Source organism: Eleutherodactylus coqui, chromosome 4, assembly GCF_035609145.1.
Source record: "Eleutherodactylus coqui strain aEleCoq1 chromosome 4, aEleCoq1.hap1, whole genome shotgun sequence".
In the NCBI taxonomy this organism is placed as follows: Eukaryota; Metazoa; Chordata; class Amphibia; order Anura; family Eleutherodactylidae; genus Eleutherodactylus; species Eleutherodactylus coqui.
The window spans coordinates 36,662,600-36,684,761 of NC_089840.1; the positions used below are offsets into that span (position 1 = coordinate 36,662,600).

The 22,162-nt window shown below is 46.6% G+C and overlaps 1 protein-coding gene across 1 annotated transcript; it reads left to right on the forward strand.

The window, feature by feature from the left end:
• The first annotated feature begins 290 nt into the window (after window positions 1–290).
• GTF2E1 (general transcription factor IIE subunit 1) lies at window positions 291–21,590 on the forward strand. Its single transcript, XM_066599259.1, has 5 exons — window positions 291–355; window positions 5,061–5,513; window positions 14,522–14,723; window positions 16,704–16,939; window positions 18,977–21,590. The coding sequence occupies exons 2-5, from the start codon at window positions 5,066–5,068 to the stop codon at window positions 19,399–19,401; spliced, it is 1,311 nt and encodes a 436-aa protein (XP_066455356.1). The 5' UTR covers window positions 291–355; window positions 5,061–5,065; the 3' UTR covers window positions 19,402–21,590.
• The last annotated feature ends 572 nt before the right edge of the window (window positions 21,591–22,162 follow it).

The window sequence follows — 22,162 nt, forward strand, 5'->3', positions numbered from 1 at the left end:
AACAGCATCATCCGAGAAGTGGGTGGGACATACAGCGGAAGTACGTCATGATGCGTTTCAGGGTGGTTTATGCACGGCGCTCATGTTTTGAAGCTTTCCGCCGTCCATCGCTAGTACTGGCAACCCGTTGTAGTAGAAATGGAGCAAAGTGTGTTATGTGAAATATATATGACTAGCAGCAGCACAGAGGAATCACTGTCTGGAGAAATTAGTATAATGGTCAGGTGGCTCGTGGAAACCGGGTATCACACTCCTAGCAAGGTTCCCATACTTAATATGGCGGCCGGAAGTAATGACATCAGTAGCATGCGTTAGTTGTTGACGTAGTTAACTGGCCGGCGAGGCGGTGTGAGAGGTGAGTGCCGATTATAGTGCGTGTATGATGGGCTGTATATTACTAATATCGTGTTCAGAGCATCCCCTCCATATTATAGAGTATATACTGTGCCAGAGCCCCTCCTCATGTATAAATAAATACGTGCCCCCCTTTTCCTGCCCTGTGAAGCCATCATAGATGGATAATTCCTACCTTGTGTTACATAATGCGCGTCTTCAACTGTAACGGCCGGACGCCGCAAAGAAAACGGAACATGTACCTGTGTAATCTAATATTCATTGAGTCGTACCGCGGCACACGGAAAGGTGATAATAAAGCAACCTGAAATAATTAAAGGGTTTTCTGGAATTTTGAAAAAATGGCCGCAGGGCAGGTAATGGTAGAGAATATCAGTCACCCTTTAACTCCGCTTCAGTGGCGCCAATCTGATCCCCGCTGTTAGAGGAAGCGATGATGTCATCAATTAAGTGTCTACTGCAGCCAGTCGCTGGTCTCAGCAGCCATGTGCCATCCATGCACACGTGACCGCTAAGGCCAGTGATGGTCTGTAATGGTCACATGAACGTGACGTCATCACTTCCTGTAACAGCCGGGACCGCTACGGACAAGGGCACCGCTTGTAAAGCTTAAAGGGGTTGTCCCGCGAAAGCAAGTGGGGGTATACACTTCTGTATGGCCATATTAATGCACTTTGTAATATACATCGTGCATTAATTATGAGCCATACAGAAGTTATTCACTTACCTGCTCCGTTGCTAGCGTTCTCATCTCCATGCTGCCGTCTAATTTCAGCGTCTAATCGCCCGATTAGACGCGCTTGCGCAGTCTGGTCTTCTCCCTGGTGAATGGGGCCGCTCGTGCCGGAGAGCGGGTCCTCGTAGCTCCGCCCCGTCATGTGTGCCGATTCCAGCCAATCAGGAGGCTGGAATCGGCAATGGACCGCACAGAGCCCACGGTGCAGCATGGGAGAAGACCCGCGGTGCATCGTGGGTGAAGATCCCGGCGGCCATCTTGCTAAGGTAAGGAAGAAGTCGCCGCAGCGCGGGGATTCGGGTAAGTACTAAACGGTTGTTTCTTTTAACCCATGCATTGGGTTTGTCTCGCGCCGAATGGGGGGCCTATTGAATAAAAAAAAAAAAAACAGTTTCGGCGCGGGACAACCCCTTTAATTAGGCAACCAATGGCAGCTCATTACATCCCGTAAGTGCGCTAACCAATGTGAGCACTGTGAAAGCTGTAGGGAATTTCGCAGGTAAATTTTCTATTTCTCTTCCGTCTTACCGCAGCGCACCTAAGGGCCCGTTCACACAGGCGGATTTTTCGTCCGTGTTTTGTGCATTTTTTTTTCTGCATGGACCAATGTTGTACGTAAAAGCAAACAAAAAAAATAGCCGCGTGTCGTATTTTGGTTTGTATTTATGAACCAGAGTTGCCCTGAAAGTCTATGGGAAGGTAAGAAGAAAACAACAACATGGACGTTATACTCGTGTGCGCTATTTTTTTTGCGCATGTTGCCAGGAGACAGTGAAGACCAAAAAAGTGACGCCAATTGAGCCTTTTTGTTTTTAGTTTTTTTTTATTGGATGGGGGAGGAAAGGTTTGTGCGCACGTAAAACTGATGGACGAAAAATGAACAAACGCGGCAAACCCCTATGGAAAGCTTTGCAGAGCGTGATCCGCAGGCGATTATCGCCCGTGGACAGGCAGCCTTGAGGGTCTATTCACACGGGTAACTTTACTGTCCGAGTTCCTCCTGAGCTTGCAACTAACAGAACTCGGACCCATTAATGTGAACGCAGTCACACGGGCCATTTTTTTCACATACCAGTGGTCCTTGTTGAAAAGAAATCACGGTATGTCCTCCATACGCCAAAATCACCCATTAACCCTTTCCAATCCGCTGTCTGACCTCTGAAGACATTACGATAAGGCTGTACAGCTCTGATGTTGGAAGACATCTGTCTGGTTTCTCTTACTGTATATTGCCAGCCTCTCTGCTCTCTGAGCCTATCCAATGTGCCACCTCATGCAGTACTACCTTTAGCCAGCAGATAGCGCCATTGTGTAACGGCACAAAAAGAGTAAGCCCCCTAGGAAAACCAGGATACAAATTGGATTGGAAAGGGTTAAAGTCAATGAGTCCGGGAGTTTGCTAGGGATCACCTATCGTCAGGATAGGTCGGTAATAGTTGATCGTCGGGGGTCCGCAGATCTGGATGCCCTCTGACTAGCGGATATCAGGCCAGCTGGAAGCAGGCAGCTCCGTCCGTAGAGCAGCATCCTGGGCTGGCATTGCATTAAATCCCATAGGAGCTGCGCCGGTCTTACCAACCTGGGTGCTGCTCTACGGACAGAGCGCTCTATTTCCGGCTCTGTCCACAATGACAGCAGGGCCGCCCGATCAGCTATGAGGATAGGTCATCAGTCGTAAACCCCTGGACAGCCCCTTTAACCCATCAGCATCCAGGTCTGCGAGTGTAGATTCCTGCTGCCCAGATGACATGGTAGTCCCTGTTGCAAAAGGTCCACTCTGAGAGGCAACTTCAAGAGCCGGGCTATCAGCAGTGCATGCAGAAGAGAATGCCAGGAGGGATAATGTAGTACAGCAGCTCCACTGTAGACATACACCGCCTGATTTATCAAGGTAGATTCTCCTACTCCTGTCTTGATACAAATTGCGCTGGAATAAAATGCTCCAAACTTTTAAAAGGCGCACACCTCTTAACCCTTTCCAACTCAATTTGTATCCTGGTTTTCCTAGGGGGCTTACTCCTTATCTGCCTTTATACAACGGCGCTATCTGCTGGCTAAAGCCAGTACTGCATGAGGGGACACGTTGGATAGGCTCCGACAGCAGAGAGGCTGGCAATATACAGTAAGAGAACCCCGACGGGCGTCTTCCAACATCGGAGCTGTACAGCCTTTAAATCATGATGTCTTCAGAGGTCAGACAGTGGATTGGAAAGGGTTAATAAATCTGGAATAATTTTTTTTGCAGTTTGTGCACCAAAAATCAAATCTCCCACGGCTATATGCCGGCACAGATAGTTTCTGGTGTAAAGTACGGTAAATATGTTGGGCTGCAGGATGTCAGGCCCCATTCCCCACTAAGCGATAACTTTTTTTTTTTTTTTGAAAAGTTGTGTAAAAACTTAAATCGCAATTTCTTTATGTACAAGATGTCTGTGCTTTTCAACGCCAGAACACGGGCACAGGTGGCATCTGTATGATTTGAGCAGCCCAACTTATTTAGAATGCTGAACTTCTGGAATTTCCTGTTCTTGTTAGTGACAAATCCAAAGCTGCACATCTAAGATCTGTGTGACTTCAAGGAAGACATCTTGATACAACTCTAATGCCTGGTTTAGACCCAACGATTCTCACTTAAAAGACATCTTTTGAGCGGTGATCATTGTGTGCATGTACAGGGCAAGGTGATCGCTCAACGGCAGTTTGATTGACAGTTTTGAGTGATCACTTTGCGCTCCGAGTGGGGTATGCAAAAGACAAGTGGGGCCGCTTGTATTCTGCATCCAGCTGTTCTCTGCTTGAAGCGCCCGGCTTTTATACAGCTGAGCGCTTCGAGCGAAGTATGCAGAACACAGCTGGAGCACTGTGTTCTCCGTACCTCGCATGTGTTCACTGAGCGCCCGGCTGTGTTCACTGAGCGGGATACAGCTGAAACAATAGTATCAGCTGTATCCCACTGTGAACTCCTGATAAGGCTGATCGTTGTCTTTCAGCATGCTGAAAGACAACGATGAGCGACTCGTTAACGAAAACTGCACGATGTCAGTGCAGTAAGACGCAACGATTATCGCTTTAAGCGATTTTTGAGCGAGAATCGTTGTGTCTAACGATTAAGTCTGCCGGCTAGAGGATTGTCTTTCTCATGGATGTGGACCGCTGAGCTCTATTTCAGATTACACTCAGCCCAACACAATATCTTCTGATTCTCCAGAAGAATATAGGATCTCGTCCCGCCTTGGCGATGCAGATCTGCTCCTGTGGTTGTGCTCTCGGATTGACTAAGAATGTGCAGTCGTGGCCGAAAAATTTTGAGACCAACACAAATTTTGTTTTTCACAAACTTTGCTGCTTCAGTGTTTTTAGATCCTTTAGTCAAATGTTTCTGTGGACCGGCACTTATCTCGGGTTCGGGCACCCACTGCGCCTGGTCTGGCTGAATACGCTAGCTGCGACTTATGGAAACAGCCAAGCGGTCTGTGCTATACTGTTCCTCTAAATACTTTTAGGGTATTGCAGCTGCAACTTTTAATAGTATTTATAGTTTTGTAGTAATTTAGGGGACTTGCTATCTTTTGATGACTTATACCATATAATGCAATACTGTAGCATTGCATTATACTGTATTGCAATAGGCTTCCTGGTAAAGATGTGCCACAGGCACGTCTTAATGGGCAAACAATCTTGGCAGCCCTCTGGGGAACCTTCAGAAGGCACCAGGCTGCCACCACAACCAGACAGCACTCCTGCTGCCACTGTGGGGCAGTTAGAAAAAGCTGTTGTCAGTATTGATAACTTCATTTAAAGGGTTACCAGCTGCGGCTTGTGCTGATGTGTTTACCCACAGAAGATTGTGTAGATTGGATGCAATTGTAAAGCCTGGTTTAGACACAACGATTATTGCTCAAAAGATGGCGCCCAGTTTATATAGATTGTTATACACGGTCTCACTTTGTGCTGCTTTCTCCCACGGCAGGTAACATGACGGACCCAGAAGTGGTGACAGAAATCCCTGCTGTGTTTAAGCGCCTGGCTAAGTATGTGGTGCGCGGGTTTTACGGGCTGGAGCATGCGCTGGCGCTGGACATTCTCATCCGTAACCCCTGCGTCAAAGAGGAGGACATGCTGGAGCTGCTGAAGTTTGACCGGAAGCAGCTGCGAGCCGTGCTCAACACACTGAAGGGGGACAAGTTTATTAAATGCCGGATGCGGGTGGAGACGGCCTCCGATGGAAAGACCACCAGACACAACTACTACTTCATCAACTACCGCCTGCTGGTGAACGTGGTGAAATACAAGCTGGACCACATGAGGAGGAGGATAGAGACTGATGAGAGGGACTCCACTAATCGCTCTTCATTCAAGTGCCCCAACTGCTGCAGCACCTTCACCGACCTGGAGGCCAATCAGCTATTTGACCCTATGACAGGTAAGAGAGAATTCATGTCCATATTGTACTCCAGAGCAGCACTCACTATTCTGCTGGTTGTCAATGAAAACTGTTAATAGTATAATACAGAATGTAACTTAAAGCCCTTTTACACGCTACGATTATCACTTAAAGAGACGCACAAATTGTGAACAAACTGCTGACATTTTTGAACAAAATTACCCTCACCTAATAATCTGTATTTTCCCTCATTAACTAAGTGAACTGCAGTAGCAGCTGGCGTGTGTTTATGTGAGTGATTATCTGGCCTGCAGACTCCTTTGTCTTTCTCCCCTGTATATACAATGACTACTTTGTCCGATCCCAGCATGAGTAAGTGCTGCGCTCATTGTATATGTAAAGCAGACAAAACCATCCTTAAGTCACTGAAAAGACTGAACCAACTGCATTTACTGGAATTCTCAGCGGCCTAACGATGGTTTTTATACCGGCTAAAAACCAGCGCTGAAAGACAAGTAAACGAATGGCTCACTACTATCCGCGTTCACATGTAACGATTATCGCTCACTTTCTGCCGTTTTAACAAGTTTTGAGTCATAATCGTTGTGTGTAAAAGGGTCAGTAATGTAATGTGTGTAAACAGTGACCATCAGCAGAATAGTGAGTGTAGCTCTGGAGTATAATAGAGGATGTAAAGGCCCATTTACACGGAGCGGTGATCGCTCAAACGACAGTTTGAGTGACAGCTTTGAGCTATCATTTTGCATAAACTATTAAGTAGCTACTAAATTAGCATGCAAATGAAGCCTTTAGCTGATTGCAGTTGATAGCCGGAGGGCTCTTATCTGCATTCAGCTCCATTGTTCTCCGCAGGTTAAATAGCTGAAACAATGCTATCAGCACTACCCACAGAGAACTGATAAGACCGCACAACGATTTTTCAGCTGTCTTGAATTAACTTTCAACTAGCAGTGCACGAAAAGTGCACGATGGCCGCATATTTAGATGCAACAATTAGCGCTCAAAAGATCGCTTTTGAGCGTTTTTTAAAAATTAATTAATTTATTTTTGAGCAATCATCGCTTTAACTCAGTATGCAACATCAGGATCAGTACAGGACAAGTAATGTAATGTATGGACACAGTGACTCCAGCAGAATGGTGAGTGCAGCTCTGGAGTATAATACAGGATGTAACTCAGGATCAGTACAAGATAACTAATGTAATGTATGTACACAGTGACTCCAGCAGAATAGTGAGTGCAGCTCTGGAGTATAATACAGGATGTAACTCAGGATCAGTACAGGATAAAGGCCCATTTACACGGAGTGATGATCGCTCAAAAATCGCTAAAAAGCAATCATTGGAGCGATCATCGTTGCATCTAAACGCGCGGCCATCGTGTACTTTACGTGCATTGCTAGCTGATTGTTAAATTCAGTCCAACCTAAAAATCGTCATTCAACTTAACAGCAGTTCTCCACAGGTAGTGCTAATAGCATTGTTTCCCATCGGAGAACAAAGGAGCTGAAAGCAGATAAAAAGCCCTCCGGCTACTAACTGCTTTCAGCTAAAGGCTTTATTTGCGCACTAAATTGCTATTAAGTAGCTGAGTAGCTACTTAATAGTTTATGAAAAATGATCGCTCAAAGCTGTCACTCAAACTCGTTTGAGCGATCTTTGAGCGATCATCACTCCGTGTAAATGGGCCCTACGTAATATATGTACACAGTGACCCCTCCAGCGGAATAGTGAGTGCAGCTCTGGAGTATAATACAGGATGTAACTCAGGAGCAGTACAGGATAAGTAATGTATGTACACAGTGACTCCACCAGCAGAATAGTGAGTGCAGCTCTGGAGTATAATACAGGCTGTAACTCAGGAGCAGTACAGGATAATTCATGTGAGTGCAGCTCTGGATGTTTGTATACAATGTAAAATATTAAGTCTCACTTGTACATAACATAGCGGGAAGGCAATCTAAAATCACTAAGATATTCATTGCTTGCTGATATTTGCCTCCCATGGAGCGCTGCTGCATTGTGATGTATGTTAATCTTTGGTATAGCAGGGCCTGTACCCCACGTCTCTCGTCTATCCCCCCAGTACATATCCCACCAGGGCCTGTACTCTGCACAGCTCCATCTGTCAGGGGGTGGTTATGGTTCCACGTTGCATTTGGGGCATTACCCTTGCTCTGGTTATGGTCTCTTTGGCGCTCTGTGACTCCCGATTGTTCGTTCCTGCACCGTAAGTCTTTCCATTATACTTTCGCTTCCTGATTTTCATCTAACTGAAATGAAAACTACTGATGTGATACCGCAGTGTAATGAGACCTATACACTATAAGCGGGGGCAAAAGTCCTCCCTCAAAATGTAAAGGGGCCCAGTAGTTTATGTCAATAGTTCTATCATTCCTGATATCCGAGTCGTTGCAGGGTATGGTGACCCGGGGTAATGAGTAGAACGCCCCTAGTTAAGGCTTTACTCCTGTGCTTTCCTTTCCGGGGCGATGCATTCCAGATGGAGAGGATCATTGCGTGTTTAGGTTGATTGCTGCTGGCCCTTTAAGAGCAGTAGTATTGCGGTTCAGCCCTGTGAGCGTTGTCTGAAGCATTTGCCCTGGTGAGGAGTATGACGGTATACATGTTGGTGCTAGACATGTGGTGTATAGCGGTCGGGGTGCAGCCTGCGTTTAGGTGGAAGGGAGTAATGCTCATGCGCCATATTGCAAGGGTAAAGCGTCGGAGGTGTAGTGTAAGCCTGCGGTCACACGGGGGCGGAAAGCCTGTGTAAATCTGAATGACTGCAGCCGGTCTGCATGGAAATACTGTGAGACTTCCACAGCAGAAATGCAGCTTCGCCGCCTGTATTCCGCTGGGGCCATCTCTCCCCATAGAGAGAAGAGAGGCCGCCGCGGAAACAGCGATACAATTGACATGCCGCGGCTTTGAGTTCTGCGCGTCATGGCGGCTTCAGTGCGGCCCCTCCGCAGTGTGTGGACACGATTTATGCAAATCTCATGCACTTTGCTGGTTAGTCCCGGGCTTATTTTTCATTCGGCAATTCCGGCCCGCGTGAACCCCGCCTAAAGGGGGCGCTGGATGTAGTCGCCACATCGCTGTGAGCTGGAGGGAATAGGCATCTGTATAAAATACAATTGCCAACAGTTTTAGTTGCTGTTGACGCACCAGATGTGGTCAGCGACTAAAGCAAACGTGAGGGTCTGTACATGAAGGAGGTGCCTGAATCCTCACATGAGGCTGTATTCTCATGGTGTTTTTAATGCGTGACTAAGGAAGATGGAACAACAGCGCCACCTATTGGAAGGCAGCATTCCTGCAAGTCAATGTTAGACACTTTATACAAGCCTTAGAACACTTGTAAAAAGCGTCAAACGTTTAAAGCGTGACTTTTGTTTGCTTTCCATGTACAGTGCGTGCGTTTTGTCCCAGACCGCGCTCGCACGGATAAACAGCCCATTCATTTGAATTCATTAATTCACGTGTGACTTTTCACGTGGACGGACGGTCCAAATTTTAAAAATGGCTGCATGTCCTATTTTTGTGCAATTCTTGTTGAATTTTCCGTGGGAGCGTTCAAGTATGATCCGTTTTTAACACATTACTATGGGGGCCGCATGAAAAAGAACCCGGACCTTACGATTTTTTAATGCATGGGAAAAACCGATGCCAATCGTGCGTTAGAATCACGTTAGAATCGCACGGAAAAGGATCATTTTTTTTTACTGATCGAAGTCGCACTCGCCTGTGTGAATACAACCTTGTTGAGACCCGGAGTGCCCCCTCGAGGAGCGACGGGAGCCGCAGGATTGTGGTCGCCATGTTTGTGCCTCTTCTACAGACTGTTCTAACACTACACGATTACTGAACTGTCGCTTCAGAGGAGAAAGGCATAGCGCTGGATCTTCTGTCCGTTTACTGCATTCCACATCATCCAAAGAACTGGCGGCCATCGTACGTCTTTGGCCGCTGATGACCCTTGCCCACATTTCCGAAATGTTGCAAGGTGCTATGTATAGGACTGTCCAGCAGGGGGAGCTCCATACACACTGCTTCCAGTACAGGCGATGGTCATCCGCTGTGTATGGTCAGTGTCTTCACGCCGCAGCCGAAGACCACTGATATCTCTGCGTTCCACTTTTAGCACCAGCCCGGTAGCCATAGTCAGATAGATAAAGTGTTTGGGCAGTCGGGCATCAAACTGCCATGCGGAGGCCTAGAGCTGTCCCATAGAGAACTATAGGGTGGGCTCCGGCACCTACAATGCTGGAGGGGTATATGGGACGCTGTTTTTACATCCTCCTGACCCCTTGGCTCCTGCACTAGGAGCAATCCCAGTGCCTGGGGGGCTGAGCGGAGGCAGAGAGGCATCCCTAGGGGGCGCTGTGCTGTCCGCAGGTCTCCAACAACTGGGGCTGGGGTCTTCACTTGAAGGCTAGTGTTGCACTGGTGGAAGCACGTTTGCACTGTTTATTTGCACGCACAAGGGCGTGTTTTACTGAGCTTTCTGCGCGCACAAATTGTGCTCACATTCATTGAAATGGGCAATTAAGTAAATTTTTCAATATGTGCTATTTTCTGGGCGCATGTTACATCCATGTTACATGCATTTTTGCCACATGTGTGGATTTTTACATGTATGTTGTTTTTGCGTGTCATCCGTTTTTTAAACACGCAAACAAAAAATGCCCAAGTGATGTCCGTTTTGTCACAACCCATAGAAAACAGTGTGCAAAAAAGCCCCACAGTAAATATAGGCCCCCTTAGGCTGGGTTCTCACAGGGCGGAAATCTTGCGGTTTGGCCGCAGCGAAAAACCACGAGATTTCCGCCGGGAGAACCGCTGCTGCAAAGCCCACGGCGACTTAGAAGCGTCCCGGCCGCTCGCTCCCTATTGCGGCTGACGCTCTCATAGAGGAGAGAGTGGCTGCAGCAGGAAAAAAAAAATGAACATGCTGCGGTCGGCAAATCCGCGCCGCAGCAGCGGCTTCTGCCAGCTTAGCCGCAGCGGATTTGCCGTCCCGATTGGACGAGATTTCTGAGAAATCTCGTCCCGTCCACATGGCTGGCTAATCTCGGGATTAGCGTCCGCATGCGGATTTGCCGCGGCAAAATTCCGCACGGAACTTCTGCCCCGTGTGAACCCAGCCTTACTCTTAACATTTACCTTCTGAGCACCCCACCTATTTCTGGGGCGCTTGTTGCCACAATGCCATCGTTGCCTGCAGCTGTGTGACTACTAAGGAATGCTGACACCTGTAGTCCTCTGACTTCTTCATGGTTGCCTGCTCTGTCCATGTATTTACACCCCCTGAACAGCTGCACTCACAATTCTGCAGGCTTTATCAGAAATCTCTCAACACCCTCTGCTTGTTCAATGTCTGCACTCGGGTCGTTTGCATTCTGAGAAGTGTGGTCTTTCCTTCAGGCTGCATGCAGTCATCACTTTCTTGCTCTCTGTTATCAGCCATGTTTTGGACAGGTTGCTGTCATGGTTATTCTATGTATTAACGCTGCAGTTACTTTGCAGGATCTGCCTTGTGCTGCTATGAGATCCGCGCTCGCTGCGGTGACCTTGCAGCGGGCACATTAACCCTTCTCCCGCTGCAGCTGTTTACTGTTATTTTTGGTGTGGATTGATCCCTGCAGAGGAGCCTCCAGAGCACTCAGGAGAGACCCCCATCCCGGCGGCAGCAGTCATTTCCATTACCCCGCCTGCTGGATGCTCTTTATTCCTGACCGCAGGCTGCGCTAAAGCTTCCCAATTCCCCGGGGCCTCACCTCCGAGAAGCCTTCAGAATCCTCCTGCTGTATCTGATTCCTCCATCAGTAAATCCTCTCTCCTGCCATGTCTCTAATCAGAGAATGGCGCAAATACTCACATCCCAGGTGCCGCACTTATCAACCATTTACACCGTGGGGCCCTGTTCACAAGCCGCTGATCTGATGGCAAATTTGCGGGAAGGAAGTATTTACTAGGAATTTACATCCTAGTCAATACGGCACTTTTTTCCCCCCGCGTGGACGAGAAAAAAGTGACGTGACTTCTTGACGGGGAGTTTTTCAGCATGCGGTTTAGCTGTGTTGAAAGGAAGCTAATTTATTTTTCAATCCACTAATGCCCTAATACACATCCGCCAAAGTAACCTGCCCTCACGCAGGATTTCTGCCGCAGTATTCTGTCCACGAACCCTTCTCTCCCACTGCCTTTCTTTTCACCTCATTACGACATAAATTAACCACAAGCGTGGCGGCACCGCGTCCTAAAATCTGCAGGAATTTCTTTTCTGTAGCGTGAACAAGACTTTGAAAAGTTCCTATTACTTAAGGAGGAAGGTATTAAAATATGCGACAATTCCATCACATCGGATATAACCCAGTATTCCCAATACTGTCTTATGCTCCAGTCACAGCCGGAGCTGCTGCTATATTACATCCAGTCACTTCCACAGCTGCATTCACAATTCTGCTGTTACATATATATATATATATATGCGTGCCCATGTGACCACACCAATTGAATTTAGTGGGTCCGTGTTCAGTGAGTAAAAAAAAAAAGTACAGACTGAATCTAGACCAAAAACCTGTCCGTGTAAATGGGCCCTTATGCCTCAGTCATATCCAGAGCAGTAATCCGCATGTTACTTTCTTGTAACCAGAGAGCAGTGCATTATGGGATCTCACAAGATTAGGCCTCATTCGCATGGCGTAATTTCAATACCATATCTATTGAATGCTATGACCATTCCCGAGGTAGTTCACACGGCACAGATTCTTCTGCACATGCAGTTTGCGATTCGTGTTGCGGAAGAAAAGTATTGACACGCCAACGCATACGGATTTGCTTCATTCACTGCGATTAAATCTGATTGCTGATCCACAATCTGCAGCGAAACGCCACAGCTCAATCTGAAGCACTGAGGGACCAGAGCCAGTAATAATTGTGTGCATTAGTCGCATATAGCATCTGTCACCAGGGATATATAGGTTCACAGAATCGCCTCCATCCGCCATCCTCCGCGCCCAGTCGCCATTACCACGTTTTTGAATGACCTTTTCTAGACTACTGAACAGTAAACGCATCACTACATATCTGGTCAGATTTGCCATTCAGGAGTCTGGGAAAGCTGGGTGTGAGATGCCATAGTGGCGGTCACCCTGGATTCCCAGAATTAACCCTTTGACATGACGGCAGGGTTTGTGCTGCGCCTGTCATTAGCTTCCTTCTCCCTCCGTGTTGTCATCGCTCCCTCTTGAATCTACGCCGACCTTGGTTCTCTTCTCTGTGCCGGGTGCTCCTCTGCACCGCGCCATTGTTGGGATCTGATTACAGAGCAGAGACAATGAGCAGCTGGAATGCTGTAGGCGTTTAGTGCAATGGACGGGGCTCCAGACACTTGGTGAATGGGAGACCTTGAAACGCGCTTCTTCTCTATCGCTCTGCAGGCGCTGCTGCATTTTGACACTTAACTGCTGTACTGCCGGATCTACACATTGGGAATGTTCTGCTGAGCAGGGAAGAGTTTACAGACTACCGTGTACAGAGGTGCCGGGCTCAGCAGATGCCGCCCTGTAGTACAGGCGAAGGACGATTGTGGGTCAAGCAGCATGGCTGATCTATTTTCTTTAACTCCCAAATGAACAGACTTCAAGTGCTGCAAGCTCATCTCTGAACTGGGTTTCATAGTTTATATACTGAAATAATCTATATAAGTGGTTCAGTTACTGAGTGTATACATTACATCACTTATCCTGTATTATACTCCAGAGCTGCACTCACTATTCTGCTGGTGGAGTCCCTGTGTACATACATTACTTATCCTGTACTGATCCTGAGTTACATCCTGTATTATACTCCAGAGCTGCAATCACTATTCTGCTGGTGGGATCACTGTGTACATACATTACTTATCCTGTACTGATCCTGAGTTACATCCTGTATTATACTCCAGAGCTGCACTCACTATTCTGCTGGTGAAGTCACTGTGTACATACATTACATTACTTATCCTGTACTAATCCTGAGTTACAGCCTGTATTATACTTCAGAGCTGCACTCACTATTCTGCTGCTGGTGCCACTGTGTACATACATTACTTATCCTGTACTGATCCTGAGTTACATCCTGTATTATACTCCAGAGCTGCACTCACTATTCTGCTGCTGGTGCCACTGTGTACATACATTACTTATCCTGTACTGGTCCTGAGTTACAGCCTGTATTATATTCCAGAGCTGTGCTCACTATTCTGCTGGTGGAGTCACTGTGTACATACATTATTCATCCATTACCGATCCCATATTACGTCCTCCATTGTACTCCAGAGCTGCACTCATTATTCTTCTAGTTGTTGTTAGAAGCTGTTTGTGTGGACAGACCTGTCTCTAATAGTCAGCTGTACTCCTACAGGGTAAAGTTAGTTTTTCTTCCATCAAATGACTGCAATGATGCGATCAGGCAGCGGAGGAATGCGATGGCCGCAGGTTTTCTGTTGACTTCTATGGATGTATAATCGGGAATCTCTAGTTAATAGTATGGGAAGCTCCGAGCTTCCTGGGTTCCTCTTTAAAGGGAACCTGTCGCGTTCCCACATCATGTCTCTGGCCACATAAACTAAGCTATGGTGCCGTGAGGGAATGTGACCGAGAGCCGGGTGATGGACCTTTTATACTCGCCCGCGATACAGCGCTGTCACTGGTGAAGTAGGCGCGTGACACGTAAATCTGACTACCTTCAGTATCCTGTGTGCGCGCCCGGCTATAGACTTGTATTGGAAAGCACAGAGAGTGGACAGAGTCTGACTTTCATGTTGTGCGCCTACTTCACCGGGTGACCGCATCGGATCGGGGAGGCGGGTGAGTATTAAAAACCCATCACCCGGCTCGCTGTCACATTCCCAGCAGCAGTACAACTTAGTTTATGGTGTTGTGAGGACATGACAAGTTCCCTCTAAGTGATGGCTGGACCCTTGGACTCCAAATCTTGCCTGTGGTAAGACGTCTTGACTGTCTCCTTGCCTTCCAGGTACTTTCAGATGCACGTTCTGCCAGACGGAGGTGGAGGAGGATGAGTCTGCGATGCCCAAGAAGGACGCTCGCACCCTGGTTGCCAGATTTAATGAACAGATACAACCGATCTACGCTCTCCTCCGAGAGACTGAAGACATCAACCTGTCCCATGAGATTCTGGAGCCGGAGCCCACCGAAATCCCAGGACTCAGACAAAGGTATCTGAGACTACAGGGGGCGCTGTTGTATCCCCCCTTATGCTTTACTATGTGCCTAGATAGAGTGGGACAAATTAGGTGAGAAGAGTCAAAGTAAAGAACATTGTGGTCGGCCTTTCTGCAGCCTGAGATGGCTGATAACAGAGAGATTGGACTGCAACCACCTGCATCCTAAATGGACGGCATACAGTTTCAAACTAATATTCCAGTAGTTCGGCATGCATGACTGTAGTCTAATTTTCCAGATTGTCAGCATCGCCAAGCTGGGGGGGGGGGGGGGGGGAGGGATTATAAAATATGTGGGGATCTCACATGAAGAATCCAAGCTTCCAACCATCCAGTGCGCTGAAGTCCATGAATTGGGTATATAATACCGTATATGAACACCCCGTACATATCCCCATTATATACAGTGATTGTCCATGTATAGGCACCATATTACAGCTAAGGCACATCTCCCAGGATTCCTTGCTCGTTCAGTGCTTGAAATTCTGGGAAATGTCTTTATATTAGGTATTCTATAGTCATCTCATGTCGTAAAAACTACCCCTACATTATAGGGGATCAGCTAAGCAGCTATGGGGGTGTCTATTTACATGTTGGCTGTCTGCTTACAAAAACAACCAGCAGAATAGTGAGTGCAGCTCTGGAGTATAATGCAGGATGTAACTCTGGATCAGTACAGGATAAGTAATGTAATGTATGTACACAGTGACTCCACCAGCAGAATAGTGAGTGCAGCTCTGGAGTATAATGCAGGATGTAACTCAGGATCAGTACAGGACAAGTATTGTATGTATACAGTGACTCCACCAGCAGAATAGTGAGTGCAGCTCTGGAGTATAATACAGGATGTAACTCAGGATCAGTACAGGATAAGTAATGTAATGTATGTACACAGTGACTCCACCAGCAGAATAGTGAGTGCAGCTCTGGAGTATAATACAGGATGTAACTCAGGATCACTACAGGATAAGTAATGTATGTACACAGTGACACCACCAGCAGACTAGTGAGTGCAGCTCTGGAGTATAATACAGGATGTAACTCAGGATCAGTACAGGATAAGTAATGTAATGTATGTGAGTGCAGCTCTGGAGTATAATACAGGCTGTAACTCAGGATCACTACAGGATAAGCAATGTAATGTATGTGCACAGTGACTCCACCAGCAGAATAGTGAATGCAGCTCTGGAGTATAATACAGGATGTAACTCAGGATCATTACAGGATAAGTAATGTATGTACTCAGTGACTCCACCAGCAGAATACTGAGTGCAGCTCTGGAGTATAATACAGGCTGTAACTCAGGATCAGTACAGGAGAAGCAATGTTATGTATCTACACAGTGACAACCACAGCTCTGGGGTATAATAGAGGATATAACTAGAATCAGTACCAGATAAGTAATGTAATGTATGTATGCTGTGACTGCAGCAGCAGAATAGTGAGTGCCGCTCTGGAGTATAATACAGGATGGTAATGCAGGATCAGTGCAGTAATATATGTACTCGGTGATCCCACTGTCTATGTAGTGTTACTCTATATGTAACCTCTAACGTGGTGAGTGGAGGTGGGTTCAGTGTTAAAAGGTCTTGTCCGTTGTCGGCCACATTTCCCAGTTCATGTTCCTTGTTGAGCTTCTGTATAGCAGACGTTGTTTTGTTATCTCGGTACATCTTGTGTTCAGCGTGTGATGCCCCCTCCGCTCCCCCCAGATCTGTCTCTCCAAAAACTGTCAGATCCTAAAAACTTTGCACTTAGAAGAAAATGAAGTGATTATTGTGAGTGGAGCTCTTCTGTACACACGGCGCAGGTAGAGGGGGCGGTAATTTACTTATCCCCGGAGACTACAGCTCACCGCAAAGTACAAAATCTGTGGAGGAGCCGTTTGTTTAGTACTGATTCCCTCCGGTTATTACTGCTTTGTTAGATTTTTCATGGGGCTCCATATTAATCCTTTACATCCATGTTTTGCAGCAAGGACAGAGCAGCGGCTGCGTTGAGTGGAGCGTCCGGTCCTTACAAGGAAACCTGGTCCAAAGGTCCCTCATATGAAGATATGTACATCCAAGACGTGGTCATCAGCATGGAGGAGCACGAGGCTCTCCAGAGAGACGCCACTGAGGGCAAACCAGTGAAAGAAAGGCCCATCTGGTTGAGGGAGAGCACAGTGCATGGTGGGGCTTACAGCGAGTCCACCGACATTAAAGATGGTGAGTGGCGAGGGAGCGGTAAACCGTATACGCTGGAAACTGCGCCGGCTTACAGAGGTTTTTCCTTAAGACTCTGCCTTTCTTCTAGGATGGGAACTCTTAATTAGAGTTTATGACTTCCAGTTCGGAGCGCGGCCATTGTCCCTCAGAGACTGCAGCGGACTATACCCTGCTGAAAGGCAATTATGGGGAAATCACCCCAATCGGCTTCTATGAGAGACACCTACCTTTTGAAATGGGGTCATCTAAACTAGTCAACCCGTCAATGGCTTATCCAGTCTTCTTTAAAGGTGTTTTCCAGTGCTAAACTATTGATTACCTATCCTCAAGATAGGTCATCAGTAGTTGATCGGTGGGGTCTACCGCTTTGCGATACCTGCCGATCAGGTGATTTTAAAGTGACAGTACACTCCAGTAACTGCCACTGTCACTTCAGTCCTTATGAGGCACAGTACTGTACATTGTATAGCGACTGTATCTCGTATTGCAGTCCAGTACCATTCACTTACATTCGTGTGACCGATGAACATGACACCCAAGCACCATGGCTTCTTCAGTCAGCTGAACGTCAGGGATACCAAGCGGCGGATTACACCCATCCGCTGTTGATAACCCATCCTGAGGATAGATCATCAATAGTTTAGTCCTGGAAAGCCCCTTCAAATAATGTTGTTTATAATAAAGTGTTGATACTTTCTAACATACTTTGTTTCAATTCCTAACCATTCTCCAAGTCTCTACTTGCTGTCAGTGAGTGGAAACATTCTTGTTTAGGGTGGACACCCACTGGTGTTTTTTTCTTCACTGCGAGAGTAAAGTTAAAGTCTCGCAGCGCAGTGCGAGGAAACAAAGCCCTTCCCCGATAATCATACCACGGGGCTTGACAAAGCGGTGCTTACAATGAGATCGGCAGCAGTGCCGATCCCATTGAAAGCAATGGGCTAGAATGCCGCGGACTTCTGCCACAGCTGTGGCAGAAGTCCGCGGCATTCTCCCCATGTTTTCAATGGGACTAGAGCTGCTGCCGCTGGCCCCATTGAAAGCACTAGCGATATGCCGGTTCTATACCGGCGTCTTTCTTGTGCTGCGAGGCGAGAGTTTTCTCGTGCTCTCGCAGCGCAAGAAAGAAAAAATCGCCAGTGAGCGTCCACCCTTACTATTGGAAATTGAAATCCTGTCATTCCCTCTTCTGCCCCTTTCACACTGGATGAGCATCCTGCAGCGTTCATTCACTAGTCGTTCAGTATTTCCCATTCCTATGTGTAAATGCACCATTATATAGCTGATAGGTTTGTCACATTATATTAGAGCTAGGACAGCAGTTGGGACATAGAAAACAGTCTAAACTGATACATTATCGTCAAGTTTTTGGTCAATGGATATAAATAATGAATCTTCTCGTTCACGGACCATGAGCAGGGATCATGAAAATGGCGCAAAATTAAAACCTAAAGTGTTTTAGAAAGTTTCAGAATTGTTCCTTATGCAGTGTTTACATACTGGACAAGCACAATTAACTTTAATTGCCTATTCTTGTGAAAGGTGATAGAAGTCTAATTGGTGAGGGGTCTCGCCATTGAAACCTCACCGATTTTGAGAACAGGGGTCCTGTGTCCCCCTCTTCTCCCTGCTGCACCCCTGCAGCGTTCGCACAATGCCGTTCCTATAATTTGCAGTGGGGCTGTAGGAAATAACCAAGTGCTTGTACTCTATTTCCTACAGCCCTATTTAAAGGAATGAAGCGGCGCCGCAAGTTTTTGACTGCCACTCTATTTAATCTAATCACTGTGTGTGGATGTAGTGAGGAGGAGAGGGGTGTCACAGGACCCCTGTTCTTGAGATTGGTGGAGTGAAGTCTCCACTGATAAGTTTTATCACCTATCCTTAGGATGGGTGATAAAACTTAATTGTGGTCCAACCCCTTTAAAGAGGAGTGTCACTCATATTACCTTTTTGAGTTATGTGGTGGCAGTTTTTTCTGTGGTGGTCTTCTCTTAATCATCTTCCTGTTTTTTATCACTATGTGTTTTCCTCCAGGTCTGGACGCAGAGTCTTTCCACGAGGAGAGCCGCGCAATTGCGGATGAGAATGAAGAGGTGATGCAAGCTCTGCTCATTCACGAGAAAAAGAGTGCAGCAGCCGCCACCGTGGGGATCTCGTCCGCTGCGAGCGCTAATGCAGGCGCCGGCAGCGATTCAGACAGTGACACCAGCGAATCGGACCAAGATAGTCCCGTACCTCGGTATCCTGTGGGCCCAGCCTCCCGCCTTATGGAGGAAGATGATGATGACGATGATGAGTTTGAGGAGGTATCTGCAGACCTTACAGTCACCGTCGGTGGGCGGCCTTACCTGTACAGCGAGGTCAGCCAACGCCCTGAACTAGTGGCGCAGATGACCCCCCAGGAAAAGGAGGCATACATAGAGATGGGGCAAAGGATGTTTGAAGACATGTACGACTGAGCTGCTTGAGCCTCCTGGGGGGAGGATGTATCCACTGAAGTTGCTGTCATGTTGTATCCCAACATTCAGTTTCTGGTCCCTGATGACCATTGGTCTCACACAGTAGGTGGTCACCACCATTTTATACTAATTGTCTTTTCATTTTATTCTTTTAAGTCAAGAAGGGAGGGGGGGGGGGGGGAGTCATTTAATTTATTATTAAACCAGCTAACCCCTTCCCCAATGACTCCCGCAGCCGACATCAGCCCTTCATGGTTTGAGGTGTACCTTTCTCATCGGCAGGAGAGCCAAGTCATGAGCAGGAAGACATTCATTCGTAATTTACATTGCAGACCCTGAGACTGGTCCCCTCCCTTGAGCTGTATATATGAAGGTTTTAATCCACTTTCTCTTGTTTTTATTGTGGGATGCGCTAATGAATTTTTTTTAGAAATCTCCTTCCTTCCAGTGAGACAGATAAAGGAGAGAATAGCTTGGAGGAGCTTTGGTACCACTAGTAGCAGTATTACTCTGTCGGTTCTGGTGCCAAAACCGCTACTTGAAGGAATTTGTCGAATATTTTTGAATATTTAGATATTTTTTCTAATTCTGTAAATACATTCTCAGGATATCTGGGAGGAATTCGCTTAAAGGGGTTGGACCACAATTCATCCATAGCATAGACGATCAAAGTCTGCTCGGTGGGGGTTTGCTTTTGACTTCCAACCATCCCAAGAATGGGGCTTCCATCTCCCCCTCTTCTTGTCACCGCAGATGCTTGTACTACCAACGTGGAGATTGAATGGCGCGATGGTCACACATGTGCAGTAATTTATTTGGTGGGGGTAGACTGAAATCGCCAAATACAAGCGCTCGGCTATCTCTAGCATTCCCGTTAAAGATGAATGAATTAATGCAGTGCATGTGTGGCTGTCGCTCCATTCAATCTCCTCCGCACTGCTGTGCAGTGAACTTAGAGTGAGGAGAAGAGGTGGACATTGGACCCCTGTACTTGGCATCGGTGGGGGGGTCTCATTGGTGAGACCCTTTCAATTATACTCTTATCACTTATTCTGTTGATGGGTGATAGAAGCCAATTATGGTACAACCCCCTTAAAAGGCCAGCGTCCAGTAGATGAAGTTTAACCATAAATGTTCTGCAATTTTCTAAGAGACATTGCTTTTTAAGATCTTTGCTTGCTGTCAGTGACTTTGTCCAGTGTAGACCATCCTCTGAGAGTTACATTGGCCGGTATATACTTTTACCTGTACTGATGTAGTGTAGCAAACTGACAGGGCAGGATTTGTTCTTTAGAGGCTTGGGATACACTGTAACAAACGCACGAGTTGAGTGCACATAAGTTTATATGGAGGAGCCTCTGGATTTAACCCTTTGCAATCCAATTTTGGATTCAGGGTTTCCTAGGGGGCATTCTCTTTCTGCCATTATACAATGGCGCCATCTGCTGGCTAGAGCCACTACTGCGGTATGGGACATGTTGGAGAGGCCCCCGACAACAGAGCGGCCAGTAATATACAGTAAGAATACCCTGCCGGACGTCATCCGACATCGGAGCTGTACAGCCTTCAATCAGAATGTCTTCAGACGTCAGACAGTGGATTGGAAAGGGTTAATAAATAGTTCCATTTAGTGACATCAAGTAGCGATCTTGAAAATAGTAAAGAACTGAACAAAAACGTATTAGAAAGCTGCAGAATGTTTGATTATATTGTGGTTAAGCTTCATTGACACAAATGGATGAGCCCCTTTAAGTGTTAAAGGGACATCCACCTACATTTTTATACATCTATTTCTCTTTAAGTGAACTTTTACTCTTTACTTTGGGAGGCATCTGCCTTAGATTTCCTAACCATCTCAGATATAAAAAACAACCATTGCAGCCATTCAGAGTCAATGTTCCGAACTACACTGGAAATATAAAACCTGGGTTCTGATTGGACACTATGGGCGACAAGATCCCTTTTTTGTTCCCCCCCCCCCCCCATGATGGTTTTCATGCATGAGGTAGCCAAGTTGGCGGCTTCCATCCTTAGCGTTTTATATTGGTGAGAGACTCTAATGATGTTTAGCGCTTTTACTTGATACAGTGCGCTCGCTGAACTGTGGTTTTTACAAGATTTCTGTGAATTGCTCTTAAATTTATTTTACAGGTTTTTTTTTTTAAATAAATTTTTTGGTATTTGTAATATTTTAATGTATTTATTTTTTACATGATTGTGGCATTAATGGAATGTAATCTCTGCTACTATGTCTGGGAAAGAGATGAAGAAATGCCCAGTAATTATAAATCTTCGACTTCTCCTTTTACATTGCCTCTTTAACACCTTCCTGTCCTGTAACATTGTATTATGCCATGGGTGGGCCTTAAAGGGGTTGTAACAAGATGGACTTTAAGCACATCTCACCGCTGGGACCGCTACTGAACTCGAGAACGGGAGTCCCATGTCCCCCTCCTCCTTTCTGCTATTTCGGTCTGCCTCAATGAAACGACTAGCGCGGCATCCGAACATGGGCGGCCATTGCTGCAGATAGGAGAAGCATCCCCGCAGTGACAGAAGACTTGGGACCCCTGTGCTCAGGATCACTGGCAGTCTCAGAGATGAGACCACCACCAATTAAGATTGATAGGTGTGAAGGCTATCTTGATACAACCCCTTTAACACAGTATTCCGTACTCTTACATGCTAAGCCCTCTTTATGAGCATGAGCAGCTGAATGGTACTTTGTTGCTTTATTATGTAAAAAAAAAAAAAAAAAATT

Excerpts from the sequence above, each read along its gene's own strand:
- GTF2E1 (XM_066599259.1), top strand. The coding sequence starts at position 5,066 with ATGACGGACCCAGAAGTGGTGACAGAAATCCCTGCTGTGTTTAAGCGC. Across the intron at positions 5,514-14,521 it reads GCTATTTGACCCTATGACAG|GTACTTTCAGATGCACGTTC; the intron begins GTAAGAGAGAAT and ends CTTGCCTTCCAG. Across the intron at positions 14,724-16,703 it reads ATCCCAGGACTCAGACAAAG|CAAGGACAGAGCAGCGGCTG; the intron begins GTATCTGAGACT and ends CATGTTTTGCAG.